The following is a 21,306-nucleotide window of genomic DNA, read 5'->3' on the forward strand; positions in this document are numbered from 1 at the left end:
AAAATAGCCAGGTGTGGTGGTGCATGCCTGTAGTCCCAGCTATTCTGGAGGCTAAGGCTGCTTAGCCTTAGTGGGAGGTGGGAGGACTGCTTGAGGTTGAGAGGTGGATGCTGCAGTGAGCCAAGGTCTCACCATTTCCCTCCAGCCTGGGTGACAGAGTGAGACCCAGTCTCAAAAAAAAAAAAAAAGAAAAGAAAGAAAAACAACCCATAAAAAGGTTGGAAAAAGAAAACAGAGAAACAAAAAGCAAAGAATAGAAAGCAAAAACTAAAATGGCAGAAAGCAGAATTAAGCCTTAACATATAAATAACTGCATTAAATGTGAATGATCTAAATACACCAATTGAAAAACAAAGATTGGCACAGTGGATTAAAAAACAGGATCCAGGCTGGCTGTGGTGGATCATGCCTGTAATCCCAGCACTTTGGGAGGCCACGGCAGGTGGGTGGATCACCAAGGTCAGGAGTATGAAACCAGCCTGGCCAACATGGTGAAATCCCATCTCTACTAAAAATACAAAAATTAGCCGGGCGTGCTGGCACGCACCTGTAATCTCAGCTACTTGGGAGGCTGAGGCAGGAGAATTACTTGAACCCAGGAGGTGGAGGTTACAGTGAGCCAAAATCACTCCACTGCACTCCAGTGTAGGAGACAGAGCAAGACTCTGTCTCAAAACAAACAAACAAAAAAAACAGGATCCAACTACAAGAAACTCACTTCAGTTATAATGATACAGACAGGCTGAAAGAAAAAGAATGGACAAACATACCATATAAACATAATCAAAAGAAACCAGGCAGGACTATAAAGTGGATAAAGTAGACTTGAGCCAAGAAAATTACCAGAGACAGAGAAGGACATTATGTAATGATAAAAGGGTCACTCCAGCAAGAATAGTAATCCAGAGCTGCAAAGTATGTGAAGCAAAGACTGACAATGAAAGAAGAGTCAGACAAATCCACAACTACAGTTGGAGATTTTAACACCCAACTCTCAATGGATAAAATTAGAAAGAAAATCAAAGGCCAAGCGCGGTGGCTCACACCTGTAATCCTGGCACTTTGGGAGGACAAGGCAGGCAGATCATTTGAGGCCAGGAATTCGAGACCAACCTAGCCAACATGGCACACACCTGTAATCCCAGCTACTCGGGAGGCTGAGGCACGAAAATCATTTGAACCTGGGAGGTGGAGGGTTGCAGTGAGCTGAGATCAAGTCACTGCACTCCAGCCTGGGTGACAGAGCAAGACTCTGTCTGAAAGAAGAGAAAGAAGAGAAAGAGAGAGAGAGAGAAAGAGAGAAAGAGAGAAAGAGAGAAAGAAAGAAAGAAAGAAAGAAAGAAAGATCAGCAAGTATATTAAAGAACTCAACAATGCCATCATCCAACAGGAGCTAACCAACATTTATAAACATCACCCAATAACAGCATAATCATAAAACATATGCCAAGACAGACCATATTCTAGGCCATAAAACAAAACAAATTTATAAGAATTGAAATCACGCAAAAATATGTTATCTAACCACAAAGGAATTAAAAACAAGAAGTCAACAATAGAAAGATTACAGAAAAATCTCTGCTAGACACTTGGAAATTAAATAAAACACTACTAAATAATCCATGGGTCACTGAAGTCTCAAGGGAAATCAATAAATCCAACTAACTGAATAAAAATAAAAGTATAATGATATAATAAAATTGGGAAGTAGCCAAACCTATCAAAGGGTAACTGATAACACTAAAAATGCATACACAACAAAGGTGAAAATCAGCAAGTTAAACTTCCACGTCAAGTACCCAGAAAAAGAGCAAAACAAATCCAAAGAAAACAAAATGGAGGAAATAACCATAAAAACAGAAATCAGTGAAAATAAAAACAAAAAAAGAGAAATAATTGAATTCTACCAAACATTTAAAGAGGAATTCACACCAATCCTTTACAAACTCTTCCAAAACACAGAAGAGGAAGAAGACATCCTAATGCATTCTGAGACCAGAATTACCTTGATTCCAAAACCAGACAAAGACACCACAAGAAAACTAACGATCAATATCCTTTATGAATACAGACATAAAATCCTCAACAAAATGTTAGCAAACCAGTTCTGGCACTTACAAAAAGTAAAGTCAGCCACAAGGGTGGTCAACATCTATGTCACTGGACCCCAATAAAAACTCAGAACACCGCATTCAGGGGAGCTTCCTTGGTTGGCAGCAGTCTACGCTTATTTTCACTTATTACTGTAGGGGGAAGTAAGTGCTGTTTACATAACTCCACTGAGAGCAGACAACTGAAAGCTCTTCCTGGAAGTCTCCTAGACCCTGCCCTATGAGTCTCTCCTTTGACTGAGTTTAATCTGTACCCGTTTGCTGTAACAAACCATAATTGTGAGTATAACAGCTTTCAGTGAGTTCTGTAAGTTTGTCTAACAAATTATTAATAAACTTGAGGGTGTTCTTGGGAAACCCCTCAAAGTTTGCAATGACCAAGTAGAATTTATTCCAGGAATGTAAGGTTGGTTCAACATATGAAAATCAATCAATATAATCTACAATGTTAAGCTGATTAGGACAAAAACCATATGCTTATCTCAACAGATGCAGAAAAAAGTTTGACAAAGGACAAAAACCATATGTTTATCTCAATAGACACAGAAAAAAGTCTGACAAATAAAGGACAAAAACCATATGTTTATCTCAATAGACACAGGAAAATCCCTGACAAAATCCAATATGCTTTGATGATAAAAACACTCAACAAACTAGGAAGAGAGGGGAACTGCCTCAAACTGATAAAAGTATTTACCAAAACCCTACTACCGATATCTACCGATATCATACTTAATATGAAAGACTGAAAGTTTTCCTTACAAGATCAGCAACAAGACAAGGATGTCTGCTCTTGTCACTTCTATTCAACACTGCACTGGAGATTCTAGCCAGGGCAACCAAGAAAATGAAGTAAAACACATTCAGATTGCAGAGGAAGAAGTAAAACTATTGTTATTTGCAGATAACATGATTTTGGATATAGAAAACCTAAGGAATCCACACAAAAAAACCTATTAGAGCTAATAAACAAGTTTGGCATGGTTGCAGGACAAAAAATTGATACACAAAATTCAACTGTATTTCTCTACACTAGCAGTTAACAATTTTAAAAGGAAATTAAGAAAATAATTCAATTTGTAGTAGCATCAAGAAAAAATAAAATACTTTGGAGTATATGTCACCCAAGAAGTACAAAACTTACACACCAAAAACTACAAAACATTGTTGAGCAAAATGAAAGAAGATCCAAATAAATATAAAAGGGACTCTGTATTCATAGACTGTCAGATTTAGTATTGTTAAGATGGCAATACTCTCTGTGATGACTGATTTTATGTGTCAACTTGAGTGGGCTACAGGGTACCCAGATATTTGGTGTTATTCTGAGTGTGTCTGTGGGGTGTTTCTGAATGAGATTAACATTTGAATCAGTAGGATGAGTAAGCAGATTGCCCTCCCAAATGTGGGTGGCCTCATCCAATCTACTAAAAACCTGAATAAAATAAAAGGTTAAAAGGAAGAATTCATTCTCAATGCCTGTCTTAGAGCCAGGACACTGATATTCTCCTGCTTCAGACTTGGACTCAGACTAGAAATTACATCATCAACTCTCCTGGTTCTGAAGCCTTTGGATTTGGACTGGAGCTATACCACTGGCTCTCCTGGGTCTTCAGACTGCAGATCTTAGGCCTTCTCAGCCTATATAATCAAGCAAATTAATTCCCTCCAGTAATTTCTCTCTCTAAACACACATACACACTCACACACACACAAACACACACACATACACCTACACCTCTTATTGGTTCTGTTTCTCTGGAAAACCCTAAAACCACTCCAAATTGGTATGCACATTTCATACGATCCCTATCAAAATCCAAGCTGGCTACTTTGCAGAGATTGACAAGCTGATCCTAATATTCGGATAAAAATGCAAGGGATCTGGAATAGCCAAAACAATTCTGAAAAAGAACAAAAAGCTGGAGGACTCACACTTACTGACTTCAAAACTTACTGCAAAGTTACAGAAATAAACAGTGTAATACTGGCATAAAGATGGATAAATAGATCAATGGAATAGAGAGCCCAGAAGTAAGCCCTCATATTTCATATGGTGAAATAATTTTCAATAAGGGTCTTAATACCATTCAATAGTTGAATAAAGTTGGACCCTTACCTCATACTATATACAAAAATTAACTCAAAATGGATAAAAGACCTAAACCTAACAGCCAAAACTATACAACTCTTAGAACAAAACAGAAAGGAAAAGCCTCATGATATCAGATTTAGTGACAATTTCTTCTATATAACAACAAAAGCCAGACAAAGAAAAAACAGACAAACTGGGCTTCAAAAATATTAAAGACTTCAGTGAATCAAAGGACATTAATAAGAGTCCAGAGACAACCCACAGAATGAGAGTAAATACTTGCAAATCACATATCTGATAGGGGATTAATATCCAGAATATGTAAAGAACACCTAAAACTCACCACCAAAAAACAAACAACCAAATTAAAATCCGGAGAAAGTACTGGAATAGACATTTCTCCAAAGATATACAAATGGCCAATAAGCAAATAAAAAGATGCTCAACATCACTAGTCATTAGGGAAATAACAATCAAAAACAGAATGAGACAACATTTCACACTCATTAGGTGACTATTATTTAAAAAAAACAAAAACAAAAACAAAAACAAAAACAAACCAAAACAAATATTGGTGAGGATGTGGAGAAATTGGAACCCTGTGCATTGCTAGTAGGAAGGCATAATGGTGTAGCCACTGTGAAAAAGTCTGGCAGTTCCTCAAAAAGTCAAACGTGGACTTACCACATGGCCCAGCAACTGCAATTCTATTCCCAGGTATGTAACTAAGAGAACTGAAAACATCGCCACAAAAACTTTAGCACAAATGTTCACAGCAGCATCACTGATAATAGCCCCAAAGTGGAAAAACCCCAAACATCCATAAATTGATAAATAAACCATGAGGTATTAGCCACGAAAAACAATGACATACTGACATTTGCTATGACATGGATGAACCCTGAAAACAATACACTAAGTGAAAGACGGCAGTCACAAAAGGCCACATGGTATGTGATTTCATATATATTCAAGGTTCAGAATAGACAAATCCATATAGACAGAGAGTAGATTGTGTCTTCCAGGGACTGGGAGGAGAGAATGGACTGCTGGGCTTCTTTTGGGGATGATGAAAATGTTCTGGAATTAAGTAGTGGTGATAGTTATACAACTTTGTGAATAGACTAAAAACCGGTGAACTGTACTCATTGCGTGATGTGTGGATTATATCTCAATAAAAAGAAAAATAAAAAGTTTAATTTAAAAAAATTATTCAGACAACTTCTCCCCAAGGAAACAACAGTATCCTCACCTGCTCATAGATCTCAATGGCTTTCTGGTACTGCTCAAGCTGGGCAGCATATGCTGCCACCTTCAGCAGACACTTGTTTGCTGAGCTGAAATCAAGAACCAAAGCAGAGTGAGTAACAAGCCAACGGAAAAATAAAAGATGTGCACTGGGCCTCAGTACATCTTCATTTGGTATAGTCAAATACACTCACAGAGTATAAAGAAGTATTTCTTTATCATACATAATAAAACCCATTAAATCATATTAAGAAAAGTAATACTTGCCTGTTGGATTCTTCTCCTTTGTAATAATCAGCAGATTGTTCATAATGTGCAATAGCCTGAAAACATACATATTTTTTTCACACACAATTTATTTGGAGAGCTGCATTTTAAAACTACATTTGCATAGGTATTTTTCCATAAATAAACCAGCAAACTTTTCACAACTTGGCCTACTTTCTTTAGGAAATACAAGAAAGCATGCACCTCTGGAAGCAGAATGCTTGCTGACCATCAAAATCTGTTTCCCCCTTCCCACATGGCATATGCCCAGCTACACCACTTCCTCAGCTTCCTCTATAGTGAGGGGCAGCCTATGACTAGCTCTCTCCAGTGGAATGTAAACAGACATGCTGGGGGCCACTCCCAGGCTTGGGCCATATATCTCACTTTGCATCCTCCTCCAGGCCTTCCACTTCCCATGAGCTAGGATGGCTATGGCCAAGTCCAGAGTGACACTGTAAGCTAGACACCAAAATGGCAGAACTGTCAGGCAGGTTCCTAAGTAACTACAAAGGACACAAGGTACCTCCAACCCCAGTGTCTCTACCACTGTCAAACCCTTAGCAGCCACACTGGATTGTTAAGAGAGATATGAAGCCCTAATTACACTTATTACTAATTATTAATTAGTGGGTGCACAGACTGCACCCACTAATATCTTAAGTGTCACCTAGAATAAGGTTGTTGCCGTCAATCTAAAATATATGGCACCAAGTGGAGAGCAAACAGAGATCACAGGCCAGAAAGCTAGAAGTCTTTGTCATGCTGTGGTGGAAGTTAGTGAAATCAAGCATGTGACAACTCAGAAAAAAGAACTGGTGTCGGCCAGGTGTGGTGGCTCATGCCTGTAATCCCAGCACTTTTGGAGGCTGAGGCAGGTGGAATACCTGAGGTGAGGAGTTCAGGACCAGCCTCGCCAACATGGTGAAACCCTGTCTCTACTAAAAAGAAACAAATATTAGCCGGGTGTGATGTGGGCACCAGTAATCCCAGCTACTTGGGAGGCTGAGACAGGAGAACTGCTTGAACCCGGGAGGCAGAGGTTGCAGTGAGCTGAGATCGTGCCATTGCACTCCAGCCTGGGCGACAAGAGTGAAACTCTGTCTCAAAAAAACAAACAAACAAAAAAATAGGTGTCTACCGGAGTCCAAAACTAAGCAAAATGGCTGAGAAGAGCCAGATGATAGTGTGTGCTGCTGTTTTTAGCACAGTTTTGTAAGAGCTGAACTCTGCAAAGAATCAGCTGGTTTGTAGACAGTGGTAGACAGCCTTAGAAATAAGGCTCTCATAAAATTGAAAAAACCTTCTATACCCCAAATAACAAGAGGTAAGTATGAGCAGTTATTTAAACCAGGGCTCTAGCCAAAGTTTTTCTCTAACAGGTCAGACAAGAAATATTTTAGGTTTTGTGCATCTTTGTTGCAACTACTCAGCTCTCTTGTGGTAGCATAAAAGCAGCCACAGACAAGATATAAATGAATAAGTGTGGTTGTGTTCCAATAAAACTATATTTATTAACAATGAAATTTCTAATTTCATATAATTTTTACATGTCGCAAAATGTTTTTTTCTCTCAAGGATTAAAAACTGTAAAAACCATTTTTAGCATGCAAACATACAGAAGCAGGTCGTGGGTTTGCAGGATACTTGAATGACAAAGGTTTTCCAGCAAATGCAAATGAGGGAGCTAGCAGTCTCTGAAAATCAGATTAAAGGTGCTTCCTTTCTGCCCAAGCCCATTAGTTAAGTGACTTCAAGGCAGCTCCTAGTGAGTTAGAAGAGAGCCGCAGGGACAAGAAAACAAATAAAACAAAACAGGCCATGGAACTATAGGCAGCTTTCATTTGTGATGCACTTTGTCTTCATTCACTTAGCATCTGTTACTGAGCACCCACTTCGTAAATAGTCATCATGCTAGGCTCAGGGCTGTGACGGTGAGTGGAACAATTATGGGCCCTGCCCTCACAGAGCCCACATTTTAGAGGGAGGAGATGTACCTTCATCAGGTAATCTCACGTGTGTGTATATGACAGCTCTGACAGGTGTTCCAAAGAAATATTTTCTTCCAGACTATTTCTGTATGTGACTAAGTATTTGCAAAAAGAGAACCATAGTATACCTATTCTTTTATAGCTGCATTTTAAAATTCAGTATTCTGTGAAGGTCAGGCATGATGGTCCATGCCTGTAATCTCAGCATTTGGGAGGCCAAGATGGGAGGATTGCTTGAGTCCAGGAGTTTGAGACCAGCCTGGGCAACATGAAAAGATATCATTTGTATGAAAAATTAAAAAATTAGCCAGGCATGGTGGCACATGCCTGTAGTCTCAGCTACTCAGAAGGCTGAGGTGGGAGGATCACTTGAGCCCAGGAGGTTGAGGCTACAGTGAGCTGTGTTCATGCCACTCCAACCTGTCCAGCCTGTGCAACAGAATGAGGCACATGCCACCATTCCTGGCTAGTTTTTTTTTTATATTTTTAGTAGAGATGGGGATTTCGCATATTGCCCAGGCTGGTCTTGAACTCCTGGGCGCAAGTGATCCTCCTGCCTTGGCCTCCCAAACTGGTAGGATTATAGGCATCAGCCACTGTACCTGGCCTTTTTTTTTCAAGAGAAAAAAAGAGTATGTCACATTTCATTTTATCTGCTCTCAAGTTTATGGAAACCCATGTGTTGGAGACCATGCCTGGGCAGCAGAAATGACACAGCACTGCAGGCTCCTGCCCCAGAGTGCCCTTCTGACTACTGTGAAAGAAGAAGCTGGAACAGGAGCCTCTGCTGGCAAAGATGCTCTGCACACAGTGCTCATCCCCGCAAGACTCACTCAAACCTAAATAAAGATACTGTGGCCATCCCAGACACCCTGACCAAATAAACACCCCAGCCACACCAGACCCATCTCCCTCCCGTTCCATCATCAATTCCACACCAGGGAACAAAGGAGGTTCAGGTCCAGCTCCATCACCTTCCTCCAGGATCCACAGGTAACCTTCCAAAGAGAAGGCTCACACACACATGTCAATGCACAGGGTGGCCCTGACTTGATCAAGATCAGGGAGTATCCTCAGAAAAGTATGGCAATTATAAAAAAAGAAAGGTCAAATAATAAATTTATGTAACAAATATGAGCAAATTTTGTGCTGAATAACCAACAGGTGGAGGTCACACAGTCAAAAGAGTGAACATTAACAATGCCAGTCCAATTTCAGCAATGCCTAGCAGATCTTTCCCCAGACTAGGAAGACTCCATTTGGTATGGTGGAGGTAGGGGTAGCATTTGTTTATTTAGCAAATATTTAGACCCCACTAGGTCCCAGAGTTCTGGGCTCTTGGGACACATCAGCAAAGCAGAGACAAAACTCTCTGCTGAGACATGTGCCCATTCTGGCGGAGGGAGAGAGACAACCAATATGAGAATGATGAGGAAGCATATGAGAGGGCATGTTGTAAGGAGACATCTGCTCAGCAATACAAGAAGTTAAGTGAGGTGTGTGGGGATCTGCTATGTCTTCCTGGGGGGCTAAATTAACTAGGGGGATAAAATAGGCCTCATGGAAAAGGTAATAAATGAGCAAAAATGGAAGGGCATGGGGAAGTTAGCTACGTGGACTTGAAAGATGTGAGGAGTCAGCCAGGTGGACATCTAGGGAAGAGCTTTGCAGACAGAGGAAATGGTGGATACAAAGGTCCTGAGGCAGGAGCGCTCATCTGGCATGTGTGCAGAACAGCAAGGAGGCCAGGATGGCTGTGCAGGGTATGCAGGAGGAGAATAAGAGAAAAGAGGAGAGGCCAGGCCACACAGGTGCATGGGGAGTGTGGGGCTGGGAGGAAGCAATTCAGTGGAGCCATGAAGGCTCTGCACAGCTCCAGCTGTTCCTCTTAGTGAAAGGGGTCTAATGAAAGGCTGTGAGCAGTGGAGAAACAGAGTATGATGCAATGCTTAGAAGGCTCACTCTGGCTACTCTGTAGCATGGGGATGTGGGCTTGGCAAGGTAGGGGGAGCAAAAGCAGGGAGACCGGTTTGAAGGATCCTGCAGCGATCAAGTGGGAGCTGGAAGACAAGGTAGTGAGTTGTGCCAAGACTTGGGAGCAGGAAGGACACCACTCACAAAAATTGCTCACAGGTTGTAGAGAAAGAGAAAAGGCAAGGAAGCCTGTAGTTTAGGGGGGAACACTGGGTTGGGGACAGGGCATCTGAGAATCCAGTCCCAGACATGTTGGGTTAGAGATGACTGCTGGACAAAGTGGAGAGGTCAGCAGGCAGGTGGATACAGGAATCTAGCATTTGGAGAGAGGTCTGGGCTGCAGTCAGATTTGTGAGTCACTGGCACACAGATACTTAAAGCTGTGATGCTGACTGAGTGTACAGAGGTGACATCTTACACCTTCTTCACTGGGCCTTAGAGTACTAAGCAATACGGCTGAAGGTTATTTTGGCAATGCTAATGTTCTGACGTAAATCAGAGAGAGTAGAAACAACAGGTGAACTCTGTAAATCTTAACCAGCTCTCATGTCTTAGATGTCCACTCCAGGAAAACAGCCCATCTACTTAGCCAGCTAGACCCTGAAAGTCTCCAGGCAAGGCCATCTATGACCACTCTACACCTACGATCACTCTCAAACTGAGGAGAAGAGAGTTCTTTGAGTCAGCTTATCTGCCTGCTTCACATCTGAGGAAATGTGCCCACTGCTTACCTTCTCAATGTCTACAAGTTCAGTCTCATAGATCTCTGCAATAGTAATGTGGTGCTTGGCTGCAATTGTAAACCTTCCCTAGGGGAAAAAAGAAGAAACAATCACACACCCATTTTACCTATCTGAATGCCAGTTTGGGAACATAAAAAAGAAAGATAGAATTCTAAGCCATCTCAAGGCTCCACCCCACAGCCACTCAAGCAATGCAATGTCTTACCATGTCTGTGTAAATGTCGATGGCTGCATTTAAGCAGTTGATAGCCTCTGAAGCGTAGGCATTTAAGAAAAACAATGAAAAGTCCATTCAGTCAAAGAGGGTTCAGGTGAGGCTGTCTTCTTGGCTGTTATTAGAACGTTAATGAGGTATAATTTTGGAGTGGAGGGTGGGCAGGTTAGTGAGAAGCAAACAAAAATCATGCACAAGTCCAGATTCATCAGCATGGCTTTGTTCCCAGCAGCTACAGTATAATTTAGGGAACTGTAGCTGGAGTAACATTGGCTTAGTTACTCTTAACCTTAAAGTGAGGACTCCACCCAGGCAAAAGACTGTATTATAAAGAAAATAAAACCATAGAGGTTGTCACCAACACTGATAAATTATATCTGCTAAAATATGAATGCCAACATATTCCTCATTAATACCATGCATATATATTAATTTTGGAACATGGCACCACATCACAAGAACAATCACCTCAATAGATTCTACTCTCCATGCAGCCAAAAGCAAAAGCACTTTGAAATGCCTATTCAAACAACCCATAAGCAAAGTCAACATTCTGTATAATGTTCAAAGATGCTAAATTGTAGCATACTAACAAAATGAAGAAACAAATCTAATAAATAATAATGCTAATAAATTATACTAATTTTCTAAAAAAGTGAGCCAAAAAATTTTCCCTATCATAAAATGATGGTGTTTATAATGCTGGCATACAGTGACAGCTCCAAGTTTATTACGTTTGGTTTAAAGAAGCAGCAAAGTAGAAAGGCCTGACTACAAAATTAGAAAGGTAAGCAGATGAACAAAAATTGAAACAATTTCCCTCTAAACTACATAAAAAATGTGGATCCCTGTTACACCTTTTAAAATAGAGAATATAAAGAGAAAAATAATCTATCAATAATCCCACTCAAATCCATTGTTAGTACTCAAATGTACTTTTCCTTTGTGTTTATTAGACACATTTCTATGTGCACAAACTTTTTTCTCAAAATGATATTATACAACATTCAGTCTCATGTGCTTCTTCAATTGATATGTAAACATTTACCAGGTCACTGAAGATTCTCTGAAACCAGGGATTTTAATGCCTGCACCATATTCTAAAGTACTGATGCATTATAATTTTACCACTCTAACAGCTCATTTAACCTGTGTCCAGTTTGTCACTTTGGGAAATAAACTGTGATTAATCCTTATACCAAAGGTCTTGAAGATACCCTATTTCTTTATGACATATTTATTCTCAAAATTTGGGATCTGTGTGTTAAACAAAATGGACTGCTAAAAGAAAAAGGAAAAACAAAATTTCGGCTGTGCACGCATGCGGAAGGGAAGAAATTAATACTTTTAATTACACTCTTCTAACTAAAAAGAAATAATCTTTGCAAAATTTTACCACATTAAATATCCAATTGCATTCTTTCCTCAAAACAAATACTTTGAAAAACTTTTTAAAAAACCAAATGGATACTGTATGAATAAGACTTTTTAATGATTGAATATTACAATCTCCCATTAACTGGATCTGAAAACTCCTTAGGTATTTAGGAGTAAGGGAACATAAGAGTTTCCTTTTATGAACAATATACATTTTCACAAAATTAAGATATAAGAAGTCTTAGATAAAATTAAAGGTAATTTCCAAAAAATTCTCTAAAATGCAATATAAATGGAGTTTAATTAAATGATGCTATAAACTAAACAGCCAGTAAAAATTTAACATAATTTCGCCTCATAAAAGCCCCCAAATGATTAAAAAAGAAAAATCCCTAAGGTTATCAAAATTTCTCTATTATTCCAAAATACAAAAATTCCTTTTTACCAGGACTTGAAAGCACACCAACACTGACCTTAACGTTGAGGGAAGTACTGACTGGTTAGTTACACACAGAGATAGGCATGCTACATGCCTGGCTGTCTTACCTTGGGGATCTGCCTTTTTGTAAGCATTTCCAGCATCCACAAAGCTGGTAGCGGAGTCATGTTTGCTCTGAAGCTGCATGTGGAGCTTGGCTGCCTGACAAAATGCATTTCCTGCAGCTGAAGAAGACACTACAATTAAACACAGAGGAACAAGTCCCCCCCCAGAGCAGCCCATGCTCTAAGTACTGGACCTCCCTAGAAAAATTATATTCCACTGAAAAGAAGCATTCTAGTCAGAAGCAAAAATCCATGTGGTCCAGTGCACGTCGGGCAAATATAAAAATAACCAGAATCAAGTCAAACAGCGATGAAAGCTTCTCCACCTCAGCTCCAGCAGACTTTCCAAGTGTCCCTGGGCACTAAGCCACCATTCCCTGATCTGGCCATTCAATACCAATAGCCAAGTCTTGGGCTACTCAATTCAATTCCACTAACATATAATAAACACCAGCTAAGGGCTTCAAGCCACAAACGATTAAAGAAAGGTAAAACACTGAGAGCAAAGATATTTGCTCACTTTTCAATCTTAGTGTCTCCTACACTTAGCTGTCAGTGTGGAAGAAACTGCTAATGAAGGCTTCATGGATAAAGTAAGTTTCCTAAAGAGTGAAAATCAGACCCACAATTTTGAAATCCAAAAAAGTCTAAAAATCCAATTTTTTTTCTTTAGTTTATAGCAAAATCTGACTGAAATTTATATGAGGTTTAATTTATTTTACCACATTTAGTGTGAGAATTTACAAATTTCCCTGCAGAATTACTGACGGATCTGGTTGTGGGGTACTGCCCAGGTCTCCAACTGGGACACGGTACAACATATAAGGTACATGAACTAATCTTTTTCAGAAAAGGTGTTGGATCAGGGACCATGGATTCTGGAGTGCTGGAAAAGAAAGAGGGAAGGAATCGCTAGCAGAGGAGTCACAGGAACACAGAAGAAATGCTTGAAGGTAAGAAAGGGCTGGAAGTGGAGGCCAGTGACAAGCCTGCCCTGACTGGAGGAGGCCAGTGGAAATCAAGGCTGAAGCTGCATCAGGCCACTTCCCAGAGGGTTTAAACATCAACATGCGAAACTTCCTGAGTTCAGAGAAAGCAACGCGGCAGAGTGCCTCTAAAAAGTGAGTCACATTGGGGAAGTCAGTACAGCAGAAACTGAGAGGAAAGAATCTGATCTACCAGGAAAAGCATGGTTAAGAGTATCACAAAGCCTTTAGGTTTCTAAAAAAATTATCATAAAGCAGTACTCACTGCTGGTATTAAACATTTGCTATGAATTTTTTTGTGAGAAAAAAATCCAATTCTTTTCTTTTTATCGAGACAGGGTCTCAATCTGTCACCCAGGCTGCAGTGCAGTGGCGTGATCACAGCTCACTGCAACCTCCACCTCCCAGGATCAAGAGATCCTCCTACCTCAGCCTCCTGAGTAGCTGCATGTGCCACCACACCTGGCTATTTTTTATTTTTAATTCTTAAAAAAAATTTTTTGGCTGGGTTTGGTGGCTCAAGCCTGTAATCCCAGCACTTTGGGAGGCCAAGGCGGGTGGATTACCTGAGGTCAGGAGTTCGAGACCAGCCTGGCCAACATGGTGAAACCCTGTCTCTACTAAAAATACAAAAAATTAGGTGGGCATGGTGGCAGGTGCCTATAATCCCAGCTACTTGGGAGGCTGAGGTAGGACAATTACTTGAATCTGGGAGGCGGAGGTTGCAGTAAGCTGAGATTGTGCCACTGTACTCCAGCCTGGGTGACAGAGCAAGACTCTGTCTCAAAAAAATTTTTTTTTTTTGTAGAGACAGGTTCTACGTTGCCCAGGCTGGTCTTGAACTTCTGGGCTCAAGCAATCCTCCAGCCTCGGCCTCCCAAAGTGCTGGGATTACAGATGATTATACCTGGCCATAAACATCCAATTCTGCTAAAGCTTCAGCTGCATCTCTTGTTCCAACTCCCCCTCCCCAGAGGAAATGCATAATTCTCACATAGGTTTCTGAACCTGAGGGCAAAGGGACAGTACAAGCTCTGGAGCCCACCTGCCCAGGTTCAATTCTTGCTCTGTACCACAGTTTCTGATGAAAAAGAGTACCCAGGCATCTTTGAAAAATATGTAACCACCAGCATGACATGGGTAGTGCTATGAACTGAATGGTAGTATCCCCTCAAAATTTGTATTACTGGAGCCTGATATCCAATTTGACAGTATTAAGAGGTGGGGCCTTTCGGGGAGTGATGAAGTCATGACAGCGCCACCCTCATAAATGGGATCAGTGCCCTTATAAAAGAGGTTGAAGAGAGCTGCCTTGCTCCTTCCACCACGTGAGGACATAGCAAGAAGGCGCCATCGTGGAAGCTGAGAACAGTCCTCACCAAACACGGGATCTGCTGGCACCTTGATCTTAAACTCCCCAGCCTTCAGAACTCTGAACAATACGTTCGTTTTCTTTATAAATTATACTAAGGTATTTTGTTATAGCAGCAGAAGAAACCAAGGCACTGAACAATCAGAGTACATGCCAGCCTCAGGGCTAGAGCTGGAACTGAAGAAGCCCTGCTGGCCCCTGGTGAATCATGAGAGGCTGGTGGGTATCCAGAAGGGGCAAAGGCCACTGCCAGGGCAGTGGCCAGGCACCTGGGATACTTGGGGCAGCACTTAACCATGAAGTGGCAACTCAGGAACATATCTGGCTAAGTGGAAGCTTTGATGGGCTCTGCCTCAGAAGAACGTAGTAATAGCTTGGACTTCGCAAGTAAAGTGCTTAGAAGGGCCTGACTCACATTACACACGGTGGCCACTTTCATTATTACATGCAAATCTAGCCTTAGATCATATCTGTGGTTTGGCATATTGAAATGCCATCATTTTTTTTACAACCTACATCCTTGCTCTCCTGCTGGCATTTCATTTTTTATAACTTATCTATGTTTCCTGTCTCAGAATCAGTCATGGGCCACCCTTTTCTTGCTCAGTAATACCACAACACCCAGGCTCTTCTGGGCTGCCTCCATTTCTCCAGACAATAGTAAATGCTTTAATTTTACATTTTCACATTTCCACATTCCAAAACGAGTTGCTGGCTTACTTTTTCACTCTGACTATTCATTCCAATCACTGACAGCAAATGCTAGCTCGGTCTATCTAAACTTGGAAGTGTCGGGCCGGGCACAGTGGCTCATGCCTGTAATACCAGCACTTAGGGTGGATCACGAGGTCAGGAGTTCAAGACCAGCCTGGCCAACATGGAGAAACCCCATCTCTACTAAAAATACAAAATTATCTGGGCGTGGTGGTGCATGCCTGTAATCCCAGCTACTCCGGAGGCTGAGGCAGGAGAATCGCTTAAACTCAGGAGGTGAAGGTTGCAGTGAGCCGAGATCGCGCCACTGCACTCTAGCCTGGACAACAGAGCAAGACTCCATTCTCGGAGGTGGAGGGGGAACTTGGAACTGTCTTTAAAGGATCATATATTAAACTAAATGGCCTCTGGGAAGCCACACAACTTAGGCTAAATTTCCTCACCTGCAAAACTGGTATAATACCTGTGAGGATGATCTCTCAAAAGCTGAGTAGCAAACAAATTAGCTTAGTCATTATGAAAGAACTTTTAAAACTATAAAGAGATGCAATGCTGTTATGATCATCACCAATGCAACATGGATAGAACTTCAAGGAGTCTAATATTCATCCACTCAACAAATATACTGAGCACCTATGACTTTACAGGTAATAATCCAGGGCCTGGAGATATAGCAGAGATAAAACACACAAACATGGCCTTCCAAGGTTTACTTTCTAATGAGAATCACCATATAATAAAAACATGTAAATATAAATGAATAAAACATGATGTAATTTATTTTTGCTAGATGGTGATAACAGCGTTGGAGAAAAAAAAAAGTTTCCAGGAAGGACAAGATTGTTATTTTTAAAAGGGGTGGCCAGAGAAGACCTCACCAAGAAGATGACATGTGAAGAGGGAGCTGAAGGGACCCAGCAACATTCTGTTTGGGGGAAGAGTAGGGAGACAGAGGGAACAGTACATGCAAAGGCTCTGAAGTGGGAGCTGGGTGCACAAGGAAGGGGATAGTCTTTGAGGGCCACTACAGGGACGTCAGCTCTTATTTGGAATGATATGACCTTACTTAACTTGTGTTATGTTACTTCATTAACACATTTATGCCTAGTGTTCCTTTACTGGAACACTAAGCACGTGGGAGTTATTTATATCCTATCTTACTGCTCAAGGTCATCGCCAAGGTCTGATTTCCAAAATTCAAAAAATTGCAACCTCAGACATAAATGGAAACAGACTGGAAAAGTGCAGCCATATGGCAATGTCAGGAGGCTAGAGCATCACCCCAGGCAACAGATGACGGGGGGTGCACATACAAAGCCTCCTTAGTTACATACATGATCAGTGGCCTCTCTAAAATGGGATTTCCAAAGGTTAGAATACCTGATCACCAGATACAATAAGTAATAAGTGGTCTCAGCCGGGCGCAGTGGTTCATGCCTATAATCCCAGCACTTTGGGAGGCTGAGGTGGGTGGATCGCCTGAGCTCAGGAGTTCCAGACCACCCTGGGCAACATGGTGAAACCCCGTCTCTACTAAAATACAAAAAATTAGCTGGGCGTGGTGGCGCGTGCCTGTAGTCCCAGCTACGCGGGAGGCTGAGGCACAAGAATCGCTTGAGCCCCAGAGGCAGAGATTGCAGTGAGTCAAGATTGCACCACTGCACTCTAGCTTGGGCTACAGAGTGAGACTCTGTCTCAAATAAATAAATAAATAAACAAATAAAGTAAGTAAGAAAATAAATAAGTAAGTAAGTAAGTGGTCTCTTCAGGTAAGATCACTTTTTACTTATAAGACCTGAACAAAATAAAAGAAGGAATGTGAAACAAACTGTTTTCTCCTCCATTTTAAAAATACAATATAATTCAGGCATAAGTGTGTTTTGAAAAATAGCATATCTAAAGCCTTAGCTAAAACTAAACTTCTTATACAGATCTTTAAAGCCAGAAGAGACCTTTTAGATTCATCTAGCTCAAAAGCATTTCCTCCTTTGAAATGGTTTTAAAAGTGTCTGCCTTAAAACAGCTTGTAGAGGGCGAGTCCCACTTCCAATCCCACAGCAGCTGTGAGCCAGAGCACAACACCCACGTCCCCTGCTCTGGTCAACGGTGGTCTCCATTTTCACTACAGAAATACCCCATCACTAAGGCATGAAAGATCTCTTTTGCTGAAGGGAGAGGGATGAATTTCTCTCAAAGAGCCGTCCCATCTCAGACCAATGAAAATAATAATCCTGTGAATTTTGTTATGCCTGGTCTCACTGGGTAGAAAGCATTATTTTAAAAAATAACCATGAGTCTATTGAGGTTAATGTAAATCCATTTCCCCTCAAACCCCACTGTCATAGTTCTCAATGGAATCACAATCAGTTATTGCATAGCAGGAAATGGTCATTCTCAACCAATGTTCAGGTAAAGAAAACCAGGCATTTCTCTTTATCCCACTAGTTTTAATGACTTTTATTCCAACTTTCATTCCTTATGGCACTGTATTTATTTGAACATATTAGTAAGAAGCAAAGATTACCCTAATTCCAAGTAATTTTAACTATTTTTAGTTACCACATGCCTACTGTATTAAGAAGTTTACAGAAACTAAGACAGACACTGTCCCTGTGCTTGAACTTAAGCCAGGCTTTCCAGCTTCATTCACTTAGAGCACACCCCTTCAGTCTCCACATGTCAGTAGCAGCCACACCAGTTATTCAGCACTGACACCTGTCTCTGGGGCCAATAGTCTTGCTCTTCAAGGGGAAAACAGTCATTTCTTCCTTCAAAGTGATTTTAAACCATTTGCCTAAAAAACAAACAAAAACTTTGTACATACCACTCCAATTTTTAGCCATCTTGAACATATTTGCAGCTCTGGTATACATTTCACAAGCCTCTTCTATTCTTGTGTTTCCTCTGAGAAAAAGTTAAAAATTAGGTTACATTTTAACAACCATCCACATCTCTAATTCTCCCTCCCTCAAATGATAAACATTTAGTATATACTTGCTATGTGCCAGACAAGCATTACAGAATCTTAACCTCTATTTAAAGGAGATACTCTTACTATCCCTGTTTTCCAGATGAGGAAACTGGGGTGTTAACTGGTAAAGTAACTAGCCCGAGGTGACAAAGAAAGGATAGCTCAGAATTAAGACGCACACACAGGGCAGGGCATGATGGCTCATGCCTGTAATCCCAGAACTTTGGGGAGGCCAAGGCAGGCGGATCACCTGAGGTCAGGTGTTCGAGACCAGCCTGGCCAACATGGTGAAACCCCATCCCTACTAAAAATACAAAAATTAGCTGGGCATGGTGGCATGTGCCCGTAGTCCCAGCTACTCAGGAGGCTGAGGCAGGAGAATTGCTTGAACCTGGGAGGCGGAGGTTGCAGTGAGCTGAGATCGCACCATTGCACTCCAGCCTGGGCAACAAGAGCAAAACTATGTCTCAAAAAAAAAAAAAAAAAAAAAAAAAAAAAAAAAGACTCAAACACAGATCTGGCTGACCCCAGAACCAGAGGTGTTACAAACTAAAGATGTTATTCTGATTACATCTTTAATCAGAGTCCTTCCCATCTATAAAAGCTGGAAGTTTTATATCACTCTGAGTAGTTAAAAGTACATTTTTCAAAGGAGATTAAATTTGGAAGGATAAAGACATCTTTACCCTGTTATCTCCCAAGAGTTCAGCACTATGTTTATTTAGAAGCCACATCTTATGAGAAAGTGGCACGACATTCTACAGCTGTATGATGTCAACTCTGGTAAGGGCTAGTCCCTCTCCAACCTGGAGGAGGCCTCAGGGTCCAGCCCAGTTTAGAAATGCATTTTGCAACACCCTGAGAAATGCATTTTACAATACCCTGAGAGAAGGGTACCTCCACTGTTGCTTGAACATAAACAGTTCTGCAAAGTTCTTCACCAAGCAGCTGATTCCACTGAGGGACAGCTTTAAGCTACTTGGAAAATTTCTTCTCACATAAAAGCCAAAATTATCCTCCGTAATCCTCCCAGAGTTAACTTTGCTTTTACTACGCTAAGGCCCCTCCATGAAAGATGTTTATCTATCTTATCTATTTATAATCATAAAATAACCAGTGGAAAACTGAGATGCAGTAGACTCTGTACAGTACACATAACAAGGAACTCAGTGGGGTATGGACATAAGGACTCAGAGACAGGAGAGGTCAAGGCTGACACTGGATGCTGGGCCTGGTATGAACACATGTACATGAAAGAGTGCACACACACGTGTTAGGAACTCCAATAAACTCCAAGCTCCAGCAGAGGAGCTTGCAGCTCCCCGTCAACACAAGTCCTAGTGCAGAGCAGAGGCTGCGCATACAGCAAGGCTCAGGTGTGACTCAGACCTTAGGCAATAACTACTAACAGTATGGCCCTGGACCAGTTCTTTAACTCCTTCACACCTCAGTTTTGGCATGTGTAAACTGAAGATAATATTATGTATACCTAGGAGTTATTATGAAGATCAAAAGAAATAATCCATATACAGCTGCCACTGCAGAGCTTCACCCAGAGTAGGTACTCAATCAGAATGGTTATCATATCTAGATCCATGTATGGAAGGCATAAAAACTTTTGGGAATATTACATTGTATGTCTCTTAAGGAACATGTATGTATCTAGAATAAATGCAAATCAAAACCACACATGTAATACCACGTGGCTCCTGCTAGGCTGGCTAGGATGGGCTACTGTCTGTCAAAAGACAGAAAATAACAAGAGTCAGGGAAGACGTGGAGAAACCTCATATACGACTGGGAGGAATATAAAAGGGTGCAGCCACTTTGGAAAATGTTACCATATAACCCACCAATTCCATTCCTAGGTAGTACACACCCAAGAGAAATGAAAACACATCCCGGAGGGGCGAGGAGGCTCATGCCTGTAATCCCAGCACTTTTGGAGGCCAAGGCTGGAGGATCACCTGAGGTCAGGAGTTCAAGACCAGCCTGGACAACATGGCAAAACCCCATCTCCACTAAAAGTACAAAAACAATTAGCCAGCGTGGTGGCACATGCCTGTAGTCCCAGCTACTTGAGGGACTGAGGTTGCAGTAATCCGAGATTGCACCACTGCACTCCAGCCCACCAGTCTGGGCAACAGAGCGAGACTTTGTCAAGAAGAAAAGAAAGAAAGAAAGAGAGAGAGAGAAAGAGAGAAAGAAAGAAAGAGAGAGAGAAAGAGAGAAAACGCATATCCACACAAAAACTTGTATGTAACTGTTCACAGCAGCATTAATCATAATAGCTAAAAAGTGGCCAGGCAGAGTGGCTCATGCCTGTAATCCCAGCGCTTTGGGAGGCCGAGGTGGGCGGATCACTTCAGGGCCAGGAGTTTAAGACCAGCCTGGCCAACTTGGTGAAACCCCCATCTCTAGTAAAAATACAAAAATCAGCTGGGCATGGTGGCGGGTGCCTGCAGTCCCAGCTACACGGGAGGCTGAGGCAGGAGAATCACTTGAACCTGGGAGGCGGAGGTTGCAGTGAGCCGAGATAGTGTCACTGCACTTCAGCCTGGGTGACAGAGCGACTCCGTCTCAAAACAAAAAAAAAGCTAAAGAGTAGAAACAACCCAAAAGTCCATCAACCGATTAACAGATAAATAAAATGTGGTATACACATACAATGGAATATTAATGCGCAATAAAAAGAAATGA

The 21,306-nt window shown here is 41.3% G+C and overlaps 1 protein-coding gene across 3 annotated transcripts in view; it reads right to left on the minus strand.

The window, feature by feature from the left end:
- Nucleotides 1-21,306, minus strand: part of NAPB (NSF attachment protein beta) — a 46,990-nt gene that overhangs the window by 9,923 nt on the left and 15,761 nt on the right. For 2 of the 3 annotated variants that reach the window (XM_054467136.2, XM_063659369.1), the window contains 6 exons: nucleotides 18,460-18,539; nucleotides 12,567-12,683; nucleotides 10,635-10,681; nucleotides 10,418-10,495; nucleotides 5,722-5,777; nucleotides 5,459-5,543 (listed from right to left, as the gene is read on the minus strand). In XM_054467136.2, coding sequence (XP_054323111.1) covers nucleotides 5,459-5,543; nucleotides 5,722-5,777; nucleotides 10,418-10,495; nucleotides 10,635-10,681; nucleotides 12,567-12,683; nucleotides 18,460-18,539 — 463 coding nt within the window. Of the gene's footprint in view, nucleotides 1-5,458; nucleotides 5,544-5,721; nucleotides 5,778-10,417; nucleotides 10,496-10,634; nucleotides 10,682-12,566; nucleotides 12,684-18,459; nucleotides 18,540-21,306 lie in introns of those variants that run through there. The other variant, XM_054467137.2, reaches the window with a different exon arrangement.

The sequence above is a fragment of the Pongo pygmaeus genome, chromosome 21 (assembly GCF_028885625.2).
Source record: "Pongo pygmaeus isolate AG05252 chromosome 21, NHGRI_mPonPyg2-v2.0_pri, whole genome shotgun sequence".
NCBI lineage: Eukaryota > Metazoa > Chordata > Mammalia > Primates > Hominidae > Pongo > Pongo pygmaeus.